Below are 18,309 nucleotides of genomic sequence, written 5' to 3'. Positions count from 1 at the left end.
AGTATAACAGAGAAAATGGCAGAAGGACTTGCAAATAAAATTTAAAAAAACTGAAACTACATAATTTGTATATTTTCCTGTGTTATAAGAAGTTGCATATTATATTGTAAATCATAGGTTGTAATTAAAATGCTTCTTCCCAGCAGAGACAATATGCACTTTCTTATGTCTCAAAATTACTGTAACTTATCATTTTTTGAGCAAAGTCAAGTATGTTTTCTAAGTCCTTACGTAGATGGTATTCGTCTTAATCCCTGTTAAAAGTCATCACCATTTTAAACAACTGTGTGTCTTTCAACCCTTTTTCATTTAAGGCATAAAGTTAGATGGACAGGCAGGAAAGAGAAACCATAACAATATGCTGCCTACAATAACAAAAACCTTGACACATTTTAGAGGAAAAAAGCAAAACTTTCAGTATGAAATGTTTTAAGCGAATGAGCTACTTTGGGTCTTCGTTTTATTAGGTTAAAATGAAGAACTACAGAGGTAAAGCATCACATTTGAAGATCAGGTTTGTGCTTCTCCTTTAATAAAAAGGGACAAATCACAAACAACATTAAAACATTCAAGATAAAACAGTAAAAGGGCTGGTTTTCTTCCCCCCTCGGTGAGTAAAAAAAACTTCTCTGCATGTAGTGCAGACTGCAGACCCATTTCAAAGGAAAATCTGGTAAGAATTAGCCCTTCTGGTTAACAGTCTTGCTCATGCCTCCCTCAATTCAAAAAACCTGGTAATACCAGTTTGCATTGTGAGAAACAGAATTATTTTTTGCAAAGTGGCACAAAACCGAGAGTACAGTCACCATGTAAAACCTGACAGACAGAAAGAGCCCAATTCAGAAAAGCATTTCAGCATGACTGACAGTTAAATTATCAGATTGTAATAAGACACTGAAACTGTTCAGCTCCTTCCCCTTACTATCTACACTGTTCTGCCCTTCCACTTATTCCAACAGTTCAAAACCAAAGTTTTCAATTTCTTGGAAGCACACTGTTGTTACAGTGAATAAACCCAGTCTCATTCTAACTACAGGTAATTACTTTGTCACAGCCTCTGTCTGTACAAATAATGTTCTCCCCCAGTTTCAACTCCATCTATAAAAAAGTCACCTGGAAAAACGTAACAAGTTATATGTTTATAAAAACAAGCGATCTTGTATTTGCCACAATTGCCTAAGTTAAAAGGATTAAAAATGCATCAGAAGGCTTAATACCAAAACCTCAAATATTCTTTTTAGACCACCACCACAACAGCATAACAAAAGAATTTGACATTTTAACATGATTATGTTACAGAAACATAGAGCAAGATCATGCTGATCTTCCTTTCAAAGCACCAATTCAAATAATTCATTTATCTACAGACCAATCCTAAAGCCAAGTTAGTTTTACATTAATATTTTAAATTACATAAAGGACATTGAATGTGAAAGACTTGCCAAAAAGAATGATTAACTGAAATAAACATTGCCCTGATAAAAGAAGAATCTTTAAATGATTTGCAAAACACGACAGTAGTTCCACAAAACCAGAATGTGGTCATTAAACGTTTCTCTAGAATAAGTCGCACGGTGCCACTAAGCTTGTGGCACTCTATATAGCACTTTACAAGTAATTAAGGGAAAATTAATTATTAAAAATCTATTCTTAAGTATGATTCCCTTGCACATCAGGACAAAGTAATATTGTTTTTAATAGCAGACATGTAAGCTATTTGGCATTTTACTACATAGTATACCATCGGCAATGAAGATTAAGACCCATAATGATTTCAGAAAACAACAGGCCTTAATTCTACCCATAAGTGTCATTGATAAGATCAGCTTTACATTTACATAGATTTTTTTCCCCTCCTCACAAGAGCCTAATTAGCTTGCTTTGGGAGTAATCTCTTCTACAGTTCACACTGACCAGTACCATAAGCCTACGACCCAATTTGTACAATACTATTTAAGTCAAAAGTAATCTCTATAGTTTCAACAGGGCAACATTAGAAGATTCATTTATTGAGATGGCTGTAGATTATAAGTCTATTTAGCCTATTTTACATCTTAATCAGCAGATATTCCAAATTATTTGTCACCTCTGTCTTCTCCCGGTTCCCTAATGCATAAAAAAAAGACTACTTAACTGAAACCTTGTGAGGATTTAAGTCTCAGTTATTGAAATAGTGTTTGTGGCTTGTCTTACACTTCACAGTTAAGTCACGTTTTGCATTCATCCAGCGGATTTCAATACTACAGCTAACAATCAGCACTTTTGTAGTGCCTAAGACTAAAAACAGTCAGCTAGGAAAAGTAGCTCTGGTAAAAGTATTTAGTTTTTCCTGACTTCTAAAAGTTTTAACAACTACAAAAAACGGTAGCAATGAGTAAAGTGTCTTTTCAAGATAATGGAACAGCATTTTCAGGGGGAAAATACTTGATTATGGAAAGGAATATATTTAACAACCACCACATCATCTGGCAAACCTTTAGCAAATTGAGAGATTCAAACCTTTCAAGATACAAAGCACACTGCAACAAAAAGCACGAGCCAAGAACTTACAGAATTTGTGACTACACCACCACAATAAATGCTATGACATTCAAAAAGGTTCAGAAAGAAACAGCATTTTGTGGAAAACAACTTGTACAACAATACATCTAAGTATACAACAACTACTTCGGGGGTTGGAACCAAATGACCTTTAAGGCCCCTTCCAACCCAAACCATTCTACGATTCTATATTTCTGCATTAACCCTGTACAATGAGAAAGGAGGATATGGATTCAAGAGAAAGACCTGTCAAGTGTAAGCCTGTGCTTTGATAAGAAAGGAGATAAATACAGAAGAGGCAGTGATATTTCACAGCTTAAGAGCTGTGACTCTAGAAAGAGATTCCAGACACTTAAACCACTCCCTTCCAGAAGGGCAAACTATGTCCACTTTCTCCTCTGAACGCAGTGACTACTTTCTTCGCTGCAGATAGACATGTCTATATTCCTCCTGTAGTGCACAGATTTGAAGGGAACATTAAAACATCTAGTCAGACTTCTAACGCAAGACCCCAGTCTATTACTTGGTCTGTTATCTACTTTAGCTGCTTCTAATTTAATGCAATTTCCTATTGTTTGCATCTACCTTTGAAGCACTTCAACCACGTTTCACTCAGTCTCTTGCCGTGGACACAGTGTTTTAGGATTGTGTCTCAAACCGGTAAACATATTATTTAGGGCTCAAATTTGTACACTAAAAGAGACCCAAAGGTAATCCTTCAGGTTTTTTTAAATCTTTGCCAGTACTTATCTAGACTTACGGATACCACTTTTACCTTAATTACCAATCTCTGTACTAAAAACCTTTCCTCTAGTGTCTTCATAAACTTGTTCTTCAAATTGAAAACCCCGGATTGTTACACAGTGCACAGAAACCACCTTTCACAACTGCCTTCACCTCCAGTAGTGGTATCTTATCTCCGGTTCTATTCACTACCATTTTTCCCCTCAAATAGTATCTCAGGCATGTTCAGGTACAGCTACTATATTTTTTCAACCTCAACCTCTGTTTTTGCCCCATCAATGGATCATTTGTAGTTCAAAAGCAAAAAAACTTTTTGCTTCTGAAATTTAATCCTTTATTTATGTTTTCTATTAAGTCATGAACAGATTTACAGGTCAACTGGATTTCTCCAGAATCCTTTCAGAAAGCTGTTCTCACACAAAGTGCAGTCTCAGAGCTGATACAGCGCTGGACAGGATGATACGAGCCCACAGGACTTCAAACAAAGGCCAACAGCGCCAAAGCAACCCACGACTTGAACGTACGGAACACCAGCCTGTCTCAACCCCATTCCACAACGAGGAGGCAGGAGTTCAGGAACTGATTCATTCTCCTCCCATACTTGATTCTCTATTAGAGAGAGAGAGACAAGAACTTTATCCTCCCCGAGCACTCAAAATAAAATTTAATGAGAATTTTCACTTCCTAGTGCTTGAACATTGTAATCGACAATTAAGATATTAGTCACAATCATCCTTATGGTCAGACCACATCACAAAGCCAGAAAATAAAAGAAATAACTGGTTTAATTCAGTGCATGATACCCTCCCCCATAAGACAAGAAGCTTTCTCTTACCAAAAGAACACTGGTTCTTAAGTGAGACTCTGGTGATCTGAAGAGGAATCTTCCACAGGTTTCCAGCAGAGTACATGCCATTTCAATATGGTGATGAGAAAAGTCCGACAGAAGCATCTGGTATGTATTTATATAAAAAAATACAGCATGTTAAACATCTTTTTCAACTGCAGAAAACAGTAAGTTATATCTAACCAGACCTTACACTATTGAGGTGTTCTATATTCGTTAAGAAAAAAATGCAAATGCATTTCACTGATCAGACATTAACAAAACTCAAGATATTTATCGCATTAAAGAAGTATTATCAGAACAGTCTAGACCCCAAATTTAGGTTCCAGCAAGCTGAAAAACAGGATGCTAGCTTAAGCCTAAGGCACTTTTTAAAACATATTTTTAATTTGGGACTTGACAAAGATAAATTTGAATGTTTATCATCATGCAAATTGAGACTATATGCATCGAGATTCATGCTTTCCAAAGATTTGTTTTATACTTCAACAAACAAAAGCACCTGCTAAAATGGCACATAAGCCTCTCCTTGCATCACTGAATAGTTTCCTACCTCTCACTGCGTGTGTCCCCCCCCCCCCCCCCGTTATTTTTTCTCTGTGGAGACATCAATTGAAATCAACATAAAGTGAAATTTTTGCAATATATAGCAGATGAATAGGTAGCAATGTCTACCATCAATTTACTATGAAAATTATTCGTATTTTGGTTGTATCCAAAGGTGGAAGCTTGTTTTAATATATTCCTAACACCAGAAAAATTAGAACATTTTAACTTCTCGAACAGCTATAAAGGTCTCCTCATACACAGTTGCAACAGACATCAGGGTTTAAAACACCATATGCAATGAATTAATGGATAACATCAGCAATAGATATACGAAGGGAAATAGGATGGGAGTACATCATCAGCATGTACAGTAGCAGAGGACTATCACAACACTGACCTTTAAACAGTGGAGAGTATCATTTTTGGAGAACATCTTAAACTTGGTAAGCTCACCAATAAATCTCACTGTTTTATTCTTTGTTTCAATGTTGATCTGGTCCTTTTTTCTTACCTAAAAAAAAAAAAAAAAGGCATTTGATTTTTAGGCCCTCAAAAATACCTACCTCTTATAAATTACTTTGACCAAAGTGTGGTCAATAAGGTTGGGAATTCAGAAATATTGGTATTTGTTTGGTTCCTTATGCTCTACTTTTACCTATCACTGGGTTTCCTAAAAGTCTCTCTCTACAACCTTGTGTCTTCAGAAGCTTTTGAACTTCTTTCCCACCCCCTGCCCCCAAAAACCTTAAGTCCTTTAATATACCTACAGTTACAGGCACTCATCAACCTGGCCACCCCCTCTTTGCCACAGTGAAGTAGTGGTTAAGTATTCTAGATTCCGTATTTTTAGAATCAATAAGTAGTCTCTATATGAACAGGACCACTTGTATAGTCCTAAGGAAATATTAAACATTGACAGCAGCTTTTTCCAGTCAGGTTTAAGAAAGCATAGAGTTGGTTTTTTGGTTGTTTTTTTTTTTCTTTTTCTTTCTACTGACATTTTACTAACCAAGTACAAATTTTTATCTACCTCTGAACATAACGCACAAAATACAAAACTGCATTTCTCCCCAACAGAATCAGCTTTTCCCGAAGAACAGTTAACTTCAGATAGTTAAGACATAAGTCTGAACAATTCATACACATTTTTAATGTCGATATTAGAAAAAGAATTGAAAGCTGTGCCACAAAACTCAGAAAACAGTGAAGGAATCATCACTATGTACCATAACCAACTTGATTACAAGACTTAGAACAAAGTGAATGAAACAGTGAAAAAGACGTTTGTGAGGAACAGAAAAAATTCGTTCATGAAAACTATAAAGAAGTAATTTGAATCAAGCATTAGATTACAATAGTAACCATTCTATTACAACAGTAACCTTATAGTAGGGAAAGTGGTGTTAGAATAAGCCAGTTCTCATTTTAAATGCAAGTTATTAATTTACAGAAAACTCTTAACACAGTTGGAGCACAGTTTCTAATTTTTACAGCTTTTGCTGTAACTGTTGTACAGTTATATATGCAGACATATAGTAAGTTGTTAACAAAATTTAAATGTGCAAATCTATTATGCTAGAACAAATATGCTCAGATGACAGAAAAATAGTCACTGAATTTAAGAATCAGCATCTACATAATATCAAATGTTATTTAATTCCCCCAAGGATGACTTATCAGATTGGTTAATTTGAATGCAAAAAACTGAATCAACAAAACATACATGAAATCTGAAATCTCCTTTCAGCATGGAACAAAGATCCTCTGCTACATCAGACATACAGGGATGCAATGTGGCAACCAGTCTTGCATAAAACGGTAGTAAATCCAACCTGCAGACAAAGGAGATAAAATAGACAAATAATTTATAGACAAAAATGTATTTATGTCTAAAAGTACAGGTACCGTTTTGCTTGTGAAAAGAATGAATGTGCATATACTGACAGAACTACATACATGCAATTTTACGGGCTCACACTTCAGACTGCAATATCATTTTAAAATAACAATACAAAAAGGAATACTACCACATCCTATTAGAATCTTCCACAGTTAACTTCCTTTCTAAACTACTGCCTTAGGCGAAATGCCAAACATCACCCTAACTACAGAATTTGACCTTTAAGAAATTACAAGATACAAAAAAATTCAGATGCCCCCCACTCTGCAAAATGAAAAATTCTTACAGACAACTCCATTTGTTATTGCAATCTTTTTTTAGAGGAGCAGCAAACATAATGAGGAAGGTAAGAACATCCTTATTTTTAAGGCAGTGAACTTCTAAATGAATGCAGTAGCATTATTACACAAAAGAAAGCTCAGCAGATGTGATGTGGCAACGCTTTTTCTCAAAGCTCAGCTAGTACTCCAGCAAATGCTAATATTTCAAAATTTTCTATAGAACTTTCCTTCTTTTCTCTTTCCCAGATTACATGCCTTCATAGCCATTTCATAGTATTCCATGTTTCCCTTAGGGAATTTTGGAAGGCAATTTGTGTTTTCTTTAGTTTGTACTTTATTTCTTTCCATCAAAGACTATCTGGTTGTAAAAACGGGATAAACGTCCTTAAACCTGGTTTGTGGCATCGTGTAACAGGACACAGAATTAAAGACAGCTACGTTGAATAAATGGGCATGTATCACTTTTAAATGCAGAGAAACCAACTGCACTCTGAGGTCTCATAATATCATTTAACAAGCTGAAGAAAGTATTTTTGATTTATTTTTAGAATGTAAATTAATGCTGTAAACAGACAAACTGTAGAACAAGCCTACTGTTTTAAGAGGAGATAAGCGTCTTAAGTTTGCATGCTTCAAGTGAGAAATCGCCTGTAAGGGAAAAACGGATCTTGAGTTTACACTTTATAAAGGATTAAGGTTTTCCCCACTGCTAGGGAAGAGGGGAAAAAAAAAAAAGAAAAGAAAAAAATGCTCCTGAGGAAAAAAAAAATAATCTAAAAGCACAGTCAATACATAGAGCTTTGCCCTGGCACAAATTAAAACTGGAAAAGCACCAAGACAAAAAACCCAAAACAAAACATACACAACTGCCTCCCCTCTCCTTTCTGCTGCTATGTAACTAGAGAACATTTCCAAGATTTTTAATATCCACTCACAGGAAGATGGATAATCGTGTATTAGAAGCATCAGAATATACCACCTGAGAGAGGCAGAGTTAAGCAGCCTCCAGAAAATACATGAAACTCCTGGTGAAACATTGCAGGTATCCCGGTTACCTATTTAACAGTTTTTATTTTCTCTTGTTAATCAATAACTGAAGTAGTATTTACATTTTTCAAGCTTGTCGGAACACACGGTCAAGGATGACTAGCCACTGTAAATTACTATGATGTGATTAAGCATTTAGCCATTAACTCTTAGAGAAGAAGTGAAAGTCTCATTACTTTATGCCCACACACAAAAGCTAAACTAAAAAAAGACTTTGGCTGAATTGAGGGGATGTATTTTAATTGAAGGGATTTCTTTATGGCATCTCTTTTAAGACAAATAGCACAAAGTTTTATTCTGGTCTGAAAAGTACCTGCCTGCTGAGAGCTAATAATTTCATCTCTGTAAACTGAACATACCTGGGGGAAAATTAAAGTCTTAGAGCACATTGTTGTTATTCCCTCTCAGAGCACAAAAGGTTTCTTCATGGGGAAGAATACCAAGACTGGGTATTTCTAAATAGGTGAAATATAATAAGGAAAAGCCTTAGGTCAGTTACTGTGAAATTGGCAATCGGTGATTGAATCCATTCCCTCTCTCACAGAGGATACAAAAATTAGTGTTCAGAAGTGGAGAGACTGCAGTATCAGTGGCACCATCTACTGGCATTAAGGCTCATCTAATTAGGGTTTTTGTTTTCTCCCGAAGCATTTCTTTTTCTTGAGAAGGGGAGCATATATGAAGTAAAAAAAAAAAAGCGCCAACAAAAAACCCAAACACACACAGAATCCACAGTCTTGCTTTGTCTTCCTGCTTTTCTACATTCTGAAGCAAGACCTAGCATCAGGGATGAGTCTTCAGTTACTCTCTGAAGCCTATGTTAAGCACCATGAATATTAAGCAGCATGAATATAAATTGCCGTAAGTAAAAAAAAAAAAAAAAAAACACTACTTCTGACCATTGCCATTTCGACCACATACCTTGGATTGAAATCTAGTCAACTCTAGATCTCTGGATCACATGGACTACACTTCAGAGAAATATCTAAGAGCACATTTTTTTTTTTTTTAGCATCTCAAATAAGTTTATACAAGAAAAAAAAAAAAAAAAAAAGACTTTGCTCAATTAAAATCCTAACTGCAATCTTTCTAGAATGGGTGCACCCAAAATGTTATACCCAGAAAGAGTGAGGGGGGCATTTTAGACATTTAACAACTGTGAATTTACCAGAAAGACAGATTAAAGAATGAAGCAATATAGCAATAGCTCCCTGCCTCAGAAGGATAGTCATAATCCAGATAAATGCAGCGTATTCACAGGGCCTGAACAGGTACAAACTGCCACCCACACTGCTCAGCGGGAAGAGAATGATGCTATGGAATCTGCACGCGATCAGATAAGCACTTTTTGCTTTTGTTTCTTAGCTGTAGCATAAACTCCTTATCTCAAGCACATCCCTCGATTTTATCCTGAAATGAGAGATGCCACATACACTGGTAAGTCAAGTTAAATTGAACAAAAAGGACCTTGCTACTGAGGATTCGCAGCATAAAAAGCTGAAAGAAGGCAGATACACAGAAGGTGTCTTTTGACTTAAAACTTTTGACTTTTAAGTCTTTTGACTTCAAATGCTCAGTACTATTTAACACTCAAGAAGCAGCTAGTTTCTGAATTAAGAACAGACAACGATAATGCTAGAAATTTCCATATGATGAACAACAGATCTCTTGCTTAGTAAACTTGCAACTTCATAGATCACTACAGATGGGAATGGCAAGACGACCAGAAGCCACAACATCCCCTATTTACTGTTCAGCGTTTGCCTAGAATTGTTTAGAACTTAAGGCCTACAAAGAGATTTTAAACTTCCCATATTGAAGTTGAAAAAATTCAAAACTGCAGTACGCAGTTAAACATAATTACATGTATCTGTACAGGAAGATAATTCAGTTCGATAGCAAGGAATTACACATAAATGCCCTAAAGCTGCGAGCAGCATGGGTTAAATCACTGTATTGCACTTCAGTGCAAACTATGTAGTCCTGAATTAAAAGGCTAATATTTAATTTTAAACCAATCCTCCAATGCAAATCTGAAAGCCACGTGTATACTAGCATTGAAAAATCTTTTTAAAAGGCTTTCTGTTCTGTTGGGTTGGAGGTTCAAATTGCAGCTGAAAATGTTAATGCAATCCATTCATAAGTATTCGACAAAGCAGTGCAATGATGTTGTATTCTAACACTAATCTACAGTTAGTTTAGGAAAAACTCCTTTTTGTCAAATTAGGTTTTCTATCTTGACGAATCCTGCCTCTGTCCCAATTTATCCAACGCCACTGGGAGCAAGAAAGCAACACTGGCAACACTGCATAATGACTTTGCCTTTACAGTGTCTGCATTACTCCTCAAACACAAAAACAATTTTGTACTTTCTTGGTAAAGTTGTTGTGCCTGTACATTTCCTAAAACTGATCTCTCGAGAAGAAACAGAAATTACCCTCTTATTGAAGTATCTTACTGTGGCTGCCAACAGAATAGCTAGACTTAGAGGGATATTGCAGAAACTCCTGGAATTAGCAAACACTAGTATGCAACACCCATAACAGAAGGTAAAGACCTATCATTATGGCTCAGTGAAGAGCTACACAAAGCAAAAACATGGTTAACGCATAGTACACAAAGCTTCGAAGCAGTGTGTTATACCATTTTCTAAGGGAATTCATAGCATTTTATAGCAACCGTTAGTACTGTGTACCCTACACACACCTGGAGTTTTTCCACAAGAATTATAAATGTTGATTTCAAGACAGAAAGCAGACCTACTCCTTTACCAACTGCAGTAAGAGAGCAAACTTAAATATTAGGACAGATTGCCCTTTAGAATCATCTGCATCTAGGGGCAATTCAGCTGCTGTTTTCATCGCAACTCTCAGAACAAGAAGCTCAGTCAACGTCCTGTTTCTCCTGCCTAGTAAGCCAGAAACAGGCATCACTAATGCAGGCAAAAGAACAGGCAGAAATATAGAGTTGAACTTAAGATCTTACAATTGGAAGGTGCAGTATTCATTAGTCCAGTAGGTCTCAGAGCAGACAGCAGAAAAAGGTATTTAAAAAAGAATTGTACATGGAATATTCATGTTTCTTAATATTAAGAATTAATATTTATAATTAAAGAACAACAGTGATCAGCTGAGTCATTCACTGGAGTATTAGTTACAAATATTAGAGAACAGAACTGTCACAAAGATAGCAGCTCCTTGAGCCAACCACACCTTCTATACTAGTCTATTGAGTTCCTACAGAAAAAAAATAATCTTTTTAAAATTATTATTATTCTTAAAACAAATTTGTGGGATAGTGGAACTACCATAGGGAAGACAACGAATGTGGAGAGTGTATACACTTCTAGCAACTTACTGTTTTCCTAGTATAGCCTGAACAAAAAACACTTTTTTTTTTTAAATGTCACAATACACTAGAAATTCAACTTTTGATTTTATGGTATCTATGAAACCATACCGCCGAATTGACAAGCCATCACGTTGTTCTTGTCTGGAACTACCTCTTTTGCTGTGCACAAAGTCAACAAGTTCCTTCAGGTCATTATCACCTAGCACGTTTTAGTGGATTATGCAAAGAAAATCATGCAGCTTCAAAGAGGTTCCAGGAGTTAATGGCCAATTTGAGCAATCTGGAATCTACAGCACCAAGAAGAAATAGCAGACAGTAGTACAAATATTACTGTATGTTCACAGAGCAGCCAACAAGCTGCTTCCATTTTGCAAACAAACACAGAAAATTCTCTACTATGGTAGAGCTGAAGATGAAAGCTTAAGTCACCCTGCTGATTTACATTGCTGTAGATGTTCCAAGTTGTGCGAAAGATTTCTTCTCAAATTGTGTTTTGATGCACTTTGTGATTACCAGCAGGCTGATAAATGGAAACGTTATTGACTCTACACGATAAATTTGGGCTGAAGAGCACCTTGTTATGTCTGTCTAGCACAGAAGATATTCAAAAGTCTCTGTCCAAAATACGAATTACTGAGAGAGGCAGCAATCAAAGTCTCCGAAGACTGTGGTGTCAAAATCACAGTTTTTAGAGAAAAGAATACACGAGAGAATGAAAGATTATGTGCACTCCTAATTGCAAAACTAATATCAAGGTAGAGTCAGGTTAGTACAATGCCAGGGGTTGGACAGAACTGCCCATCGTAAGTGAAGATCAGGTTCGTGACCACCTGATGGACCTGAAAGTGAACAAGTCCATGCGAGCCGATGGGATACACCCACGGGTACTGAAGGAATGGGTGGATGAGGTTCCTAAACCGCTCTCTATTATATTCCAAAAGTCATGGCAGTCTGGTGAGGTCCCCACTGACTGGAAAAGGGGAAACATAATCCCCATTTTCAAAAAGGGAAAGAAGGAGGAACCAGGGAACTATAGGCCACTCAGTCTCACCTCCGTGCCTGGTAAGATTATGGAGCAGATCCTCCTGGAGGCACTGCTGAGGCAGAAGAATAACGAAGAGGTGATTGGGTACAATCAACATGGCTTCACCAAGGGCAAATCGTGCCTGACAAACCTGGTGGCCTTTTATGAGAAGGTCACAACATCAATAGACAAGGGGAGAGCAACTGATGTCATTTACCTGGACCTAAGCAAAGCCTCTGACACCGTCCTGCATGACATCCTGGTCTCCAAGCTGAAAAAATATGGGTTTGATGGACTGACAATTCAGTGGATAAAGAACTGGCTTGACGGCCACAGCCAAGGAGTGGCTGTCAATGGGTCCATATCCAAGTGGAGGCCAGTGACAAGTGGAGTCCCTCAAGGATCAGTACTGGGACCGGTCTTGTTTAACATCTTCGTCAGCGACATGGACAGTGGCATAGAGTGCACCCTCAGCAAGTTTGCTGACGACACCAAGCTGTGTGGGGAGGCTGACATGCTGGAGGGAAGGGATGCCATCCAGAGCGACCTTGACAGGCTGGAGAGGTGGGCCCATGCCAACCTCATGAAGTTTAACAAGACCAAGTGCAAGGTCCTCCATCTAGGTCGGGGCAGTCCCAAGCACTGATATAAGCTGGGCAGTGACTGGCTTGAGAGCAGCCCTGAAGAAAAGGACTTGGGGGTGCTGGTAGATGAGAGGCTCAACATGAGCCGTCAGTGTGCACTAGCAGCCCAGAAAGCCAATCGTATCCTGGGCTGCATCAGCAGAAGGATGGCCAGCAGGTTGAGGGAGGTGATTCTCCCCCTCTACTCCACTCTCATGAGACCCCACCTGGAGTACTGCATCCAATTCTGGAGCCCCTACTACAAGAAAGATAGGGACATGCTGGAACGTGTCCAGAGAAGGGCCACAAGGATGACCAGAGGGCTGGAGCAGCTCTCCTAAGAGGACAGACTGAGAGAGTTGGGGTTGTTCAGTCTGGAGAAAAGGCGGCTCTCAGGAGACCTTATAGGGGCCTACCAGTATCTTAAGGGGGCCTACAAGAAAGCTGGTGAGGGACTTTTTTGGATGTCGGGTAATGGTAGGACTAGAGGGAATGGATTAAAACTAGCGATGGGACGATTCAGACTGGACATTAGGAAGAAGTTCTTCACCATGAGGGTGGTGAGACACTGGAACAAGGTTACCCTGAGAGGTGGTGGAAGCCCCATCCCTGGAAGTTTTTAAGGCCAGGCTGGATGGGTCTCTGAGCAACCTGATCTAGTGGGAGGTGTCCCTGCCCACGGCAGGGGGGTTGGAACTAGATGATCTTTAAGGTCCCTTCCAACCCTAACAATTCTATGATTCTATGATGATACTTGCAGTCAGCAAACAAACCATTGACTGATATACAGCTAAGAGCGTGCTGTTATTAGCACAGCAGATGCTTATTACAGATGTGATGTAGAAATAGGCTAGAATTAAGGTTGAAAACACAATGCAAGAACCAAGTGATTAAAAGTAAGGAAAACAAACCACCAACATCTGTTTATTCAAAGCAGTAGTCTACGCAAGTCTTGAGACAAAATGGACATTCAAAACATGTTTTTTCCTTGGTGTTAAAACGGAAAAATGGAATGGGATCAAAGTGGTGTGAATTCTAACAGGAAATCCAAGATTTGAGTATGAAACATTTGAAACTAAAAGCATCATCAAAACAACCTCTCAGGAGAAACAGGGCAAGCTGGAGCAAGAAAAGTGACTCCTTTATAATAGCACTTATTTGTTGCACCTATTTAAGGTATAAGTTTACCAGAGAGCAGAGAAATATATTATTCTTCCAGTGAATTTAACAATTCTATCTCAATATTTGCAATCATTTCTGTAAGCAAGGCTCCTCCTGAAAGTGCAGGGATGTCTCTTACACAAAAAGAGAGACCAGGAGAAATAGCAAAACTCTACACAGACAGACACACACGGACAGAACAGGCCAGGCCAACAGGCCAACTATTATTCTTGCTTCCTCCAAGCCAGCTGGCCTAGAACCAGCTGCGTTCCAGAAGACAAAAGGCTATAATGGCTATGTACTATATGAGAATTAACATACGACAAGAAATTATCCTTCCTAAACTATATTGTGCTATATTAGAGGTTCTTATATTAAAAAAAGTGCAAGTTCCCCTGAATTAAATAGATCCTGCTTTTTGAACAGAAAGTAGTTTTGTGTTGTTTTCAAGGTTAAAAAAAGTCATTAAGAGATCGACTATAAACATGTGAGTACAATAAAATAGAAAGTAATTATTAAAAAATTTTAAACTGCTATGGCAAAATATTGTGGTGAATTGCTTCACCATTAATCCTAAGTATTTCTTTGGTGGTCTAGCATAAAATCGCTCTAGAAGTGCGCATCAGGAATAAATAAATGCAAGCTTGGAATATGTGCCAGCCTTCAGTAATTTAAACAGTTAAAAAACATACACATATGTTAAGTTAAATAACCAAAGGGTGGATCCAGCTTGTTCCCCTTCAGTTCTTACCTTTGTCTAGGAACTATGAAAAGCGCCCGTACTAGTTTTCTTCTGTTAGCTTTTGTATTCATATTCATGCAAAAATCCATTGCTGCCTATAAAGAGAAAAGTCCATATAATACTTCACCTTTATTGTAGTGGTTTTTTATTTAAAGCAATACAACACGCTTTTCAAAAGTATCTTTTAGAGAGCTATGCTTATTACATGCAGCTGCTTTAAAAACAACTGTAAAGGAAAAAAAAAATCTTCATTTCTGTCTAGAACTGACTATAGTTAGAAAACACGTCCCGTTACAGGAATACAGACTGATTCTTTGGATCAACATAAGGAAGAAACAGCTTTAGGGAAACAGTGAGGAATTTGTCAGGGAGTGATGGGAGACAAAAAACAAAAAGCCAAGTCTGCTTCTAAAACAATCTAACACATAAGAGAACAGGCAGATGAAACCACAATCACATAGTATTTGGGCAATTGCGGACTAAGTGAGGAAAAGAAAATATTTCCTCCAGGTTAAAAAAAAGTCAGCTACTGCTAAACTCCAAAGCTTCAAGTTTTTATTTCCGATCAATCTGATTGACGATTATAGCTTCTAAGAATGGAAAAAGTGAAAAATACGACTATACCTTGTCTATGAGGTCTCTGTTGACACAATTCGGAAGCTGCTGGAGAAAAGCATCTACTATAAGTTTCAAATGAGATCCAGTACTGGCTTCTTCATCCTCTTGTTCTAACAGAGTCAAATAAACAAGCAGTACACATCTTTAAGCTATGAAATACAACGATGTACTATCACATTCTCCAAACACAGTGCATTTGTAATGTTCAGTTGTTAAATATTCATCTACAGATTAAAGAAGTTACAAAAATTAATTTTTCAATGCAAAAAAATCCCCTGATTGTCTATGCCGACAAAAGTATCACCTTTAAAACTGTTTTCCTTTTCATGAAGTTCCCTACCTCCTAATTTATACAACAAATATACATTCCTGGAAAACCATGGTAATTTTTTTAGGTGATAAAAGGAGGACCACAAGAAGGCCCAAACATGGGAGAAAATAATTATGAGGGAAGAAAAACCAAAACACCAAGCCACACCTTAATACAACTGTGGATTTCATGTATGTTTACCCTGCAGGAGAAATAGAATTTCTGAACAAAAATGTCCATTAAGGCCATTCTTTCACCTGGTATGTTCTTGACATCTTTTCACTTGAGGCTGTTAAAACTAGAGGCCAACTTAATTCTTTCAGCTGTACAGAAACCAGAGTATAGAACCATAAAGTGACAAGCAACGAGGGCTGATGATGCAGCAATTACAAGGCAAGTGACAACTTGTTTTTCAGGCAAACACTTCCCTGTTACTTGCAACATAAGAAACAGGGACCTGTATCTACTAATTGTGTCAGTAACACTAGTCAAGTAAAAGATGGCAGGACAACTCTACCATTGAAATTCAGATTTTCTGACGTCAACTATGAAGATCTCACCAGACCAATCCCCCTACAGTTACCCCTTAATTACAAAACATGTGTTATGCTTCAAAAAATTTCCAGATTTTACCAAGTCCTAGAGGAGAGTCTAATTTGCTCTACAGCATAACATGAGCTAAAACAGCGAGTTATAACACAAATGCTTGCAAAGAGCCCTTCCTTGGCCAAAGCAACACAAAAGAACACTGCTTCCTGAAAAAGGAACATGATGATGCTTGGTTTCCTTTCAGTTTGAGGATGTTCTGCAGTACCAAGAATACTTAAGAGGTATTTGAAAGCAGAACAGAGACAGACTTCAAAAGGTGAATATGGTGGTGGTGAAACTGCACCCAAAAAACCTACAAAATACCCAAGATTTGGTAAAGTCGCTTTATCTTTGCGGGCCACTCAGTAAGGTAAGCTAGCATAAGAGACTGAAGTTCCTTTTTCAAGTTACTAAAAGGCAAACAGAAAACAAAGGTGCTATATTGTAGGACAATTTTTTCTTGGGGTTTTGTTTTTGTTGGGTTTTTGGGAGATAGTTGGGGCAAGGGTTGAGCTAGGTAGAGAAACACTAAGAAATGTTCTAAGGAACACTACCAGCTACCCCGTCTTGAAGGTGCTACAGATTAAAGTAGATGACATCGCCTCCTCTCTTGCACAGGCCACTAGAAGTCAGAAGAACAAGAGATAAAGGTTCATTAAGAAAAAGGAAGATGTTCAGACAAAAGAGGACCATGAAGTTTTAAATGCTTAATGGAACCCTGACTCTCTCATCAACCATATACTCAGAGTTACACTTCACTAGGACACATGCAATAGCTCAAACCAGACAATTTGTACTAGCAAATTTTGTTTTAATGCATTTTTTCTTTTAGATATTTACAGCCACACCTTCCTGTCTCCTTCTGATGTTCTTTTATCTTCCTCTTTTTCCCTTACAGGGCTTAGTTGTCTCACCTCCGCCTTCTATTCAATCTGACTCAATGCTCTTAAATTAATTTTAAAAAAGCCTTTGACAATTCAGTCACTTTTCAAGAGGCCCTGCTACCACATTCAATTTCAATAGTTCCCAAATATATCTCCTCTTTCACTGGTCCTCTGCTTCACTGGAGGGCTACAGATATTCTCCCACTGCATTTCTAGATATTTATTTCTCATCACAGTATGTGGATCCTTTTTAAGTTGAAAGCCTCTTTGCAGTACCTAAAGTAGGTCTAGGAGTTAAGACAGAAAACTAAGAATTTTACAGTGACAGGAAATGAAACGGTCAGGGCTTCCTTCTCCAAGGCAAACGATGATTCTAAACATGCAATTCATGCAAAGAATGAGTTCGTTTCCTGCTTTTCACTTTGATCCTCAAGTTCCAGTCTTTCAACAATCACATTTTAGAACTGCATTACCTCTTTTTAAAAATTCACTACAAGCAGTAGCGTATAACAATTATGGTTAGACTATTTGTAAGTCTACCTGGGTGCAGATCAAATCATGCAGTAAGATCAACTCATTGTAGAGACCGAAGGAAAAATTATTTCTTCTTTTTAAACGCCTTCATATTTAACCAGAAATGCATGCAATCCCGCAACTTCCAGGGAGAAAGTATAAGACCCTAAGGACTTACTGAAGTTGTTCTCCTGCAACGATTGGTGCAAAACAATCTTCTACTTCAATAATAATACTTACCTGCGTTCCCCTCTCCCTACAGACATACTTCCTGAGAAACCCTCGGGCTCCCTTATTGTTAACACTTTTTTTAATTTTTACAAAACTATAACCTTACAGGGGGCTCTATCCTAGAAACTTCACTCTGCCTAAAAGCTTCATTCTACTTTGTAGAGTATCACCCAGACAGTGGAAATAACAGAAGTGCTTTTGTAACGCTAGTAGCTATTCCCTCTGTGACATAAGCTTCTGTAATGAATTTGATCGTGCAGGAGCCCTCCCATTCAGATGGTACAAACCAATGCTGTGAGGAAATTTTGTCTGGATCCCTCTCTCTGCACAACATTTAGGCACAAGCATGATGTTG

At 37.7% G+C, this 18,309-nt stretch overlaps 1 protein-coding gene across 6 annotated transcripts in view; it reads right to left on the bottom strand.

Annotated features, from left to right (window-relative positions):
* UPF2 (UPF2 regulator of nonsense mediated mRNA decay) overlaps window positions 1-18,309 on the bottom strand; it is a 69,907-nt gene that overhangs the window by 32,910 nt on the left and 18,688 nt on the right. For all 6 annotated transcript variants that reach the window (XR_008464882.1, XR_008464880.1, XR_008464885.1 and 3 more), the window contains exons 7-11: window positions 15,435-15,538; window positions 14,820-14,905; window positions 6,405-6,513; window positions 5,079-5,192; window positions 4,121-4,237 (exon numbers count right to left, since the gene is read on the bottom strand). Coding sequence is in view for 3 of the 6 variants with exons in the window: in XM_054191676.1 (XP_054047651.1) it covers window positions 4,121-4,237; window positions 5,079-5,192; window positions 6,405-6,513; window positions 14,820-14,905; window positions 15,435-15,538 (530 nt within the window). In the remaining 3 variants the exon portion in view is untranslated. The remainder of the gene's footprint in view (window positions 1-4,120; window positions 4,238-5,078; window positions 5,193-6,404; window positions 6,514-14,819; window positions 14,906-15,434; window positions 15,539-18,309) is intronic.

The sequence above is a fragment of the Rissa tridactyla genome, chromosome 1, assembly GCF_028500815.1.
Source record: "Rissa tridactyla isolate bRisTri1 chromosome 1, bRisTri1.patW.cur.20221130, whole genome shotgun sequence".
In the NCBI taxonomy this organism is placed as follows: domain Eukaryota; kingdom Metazoa; phylum Chordata; class Aves; order Charadriiformes; family Laridae; genus Rissa; species Rissa tridactyla.
This window is presented reverse-complemented; position numbering and strand designations above follow the sequence as displayed.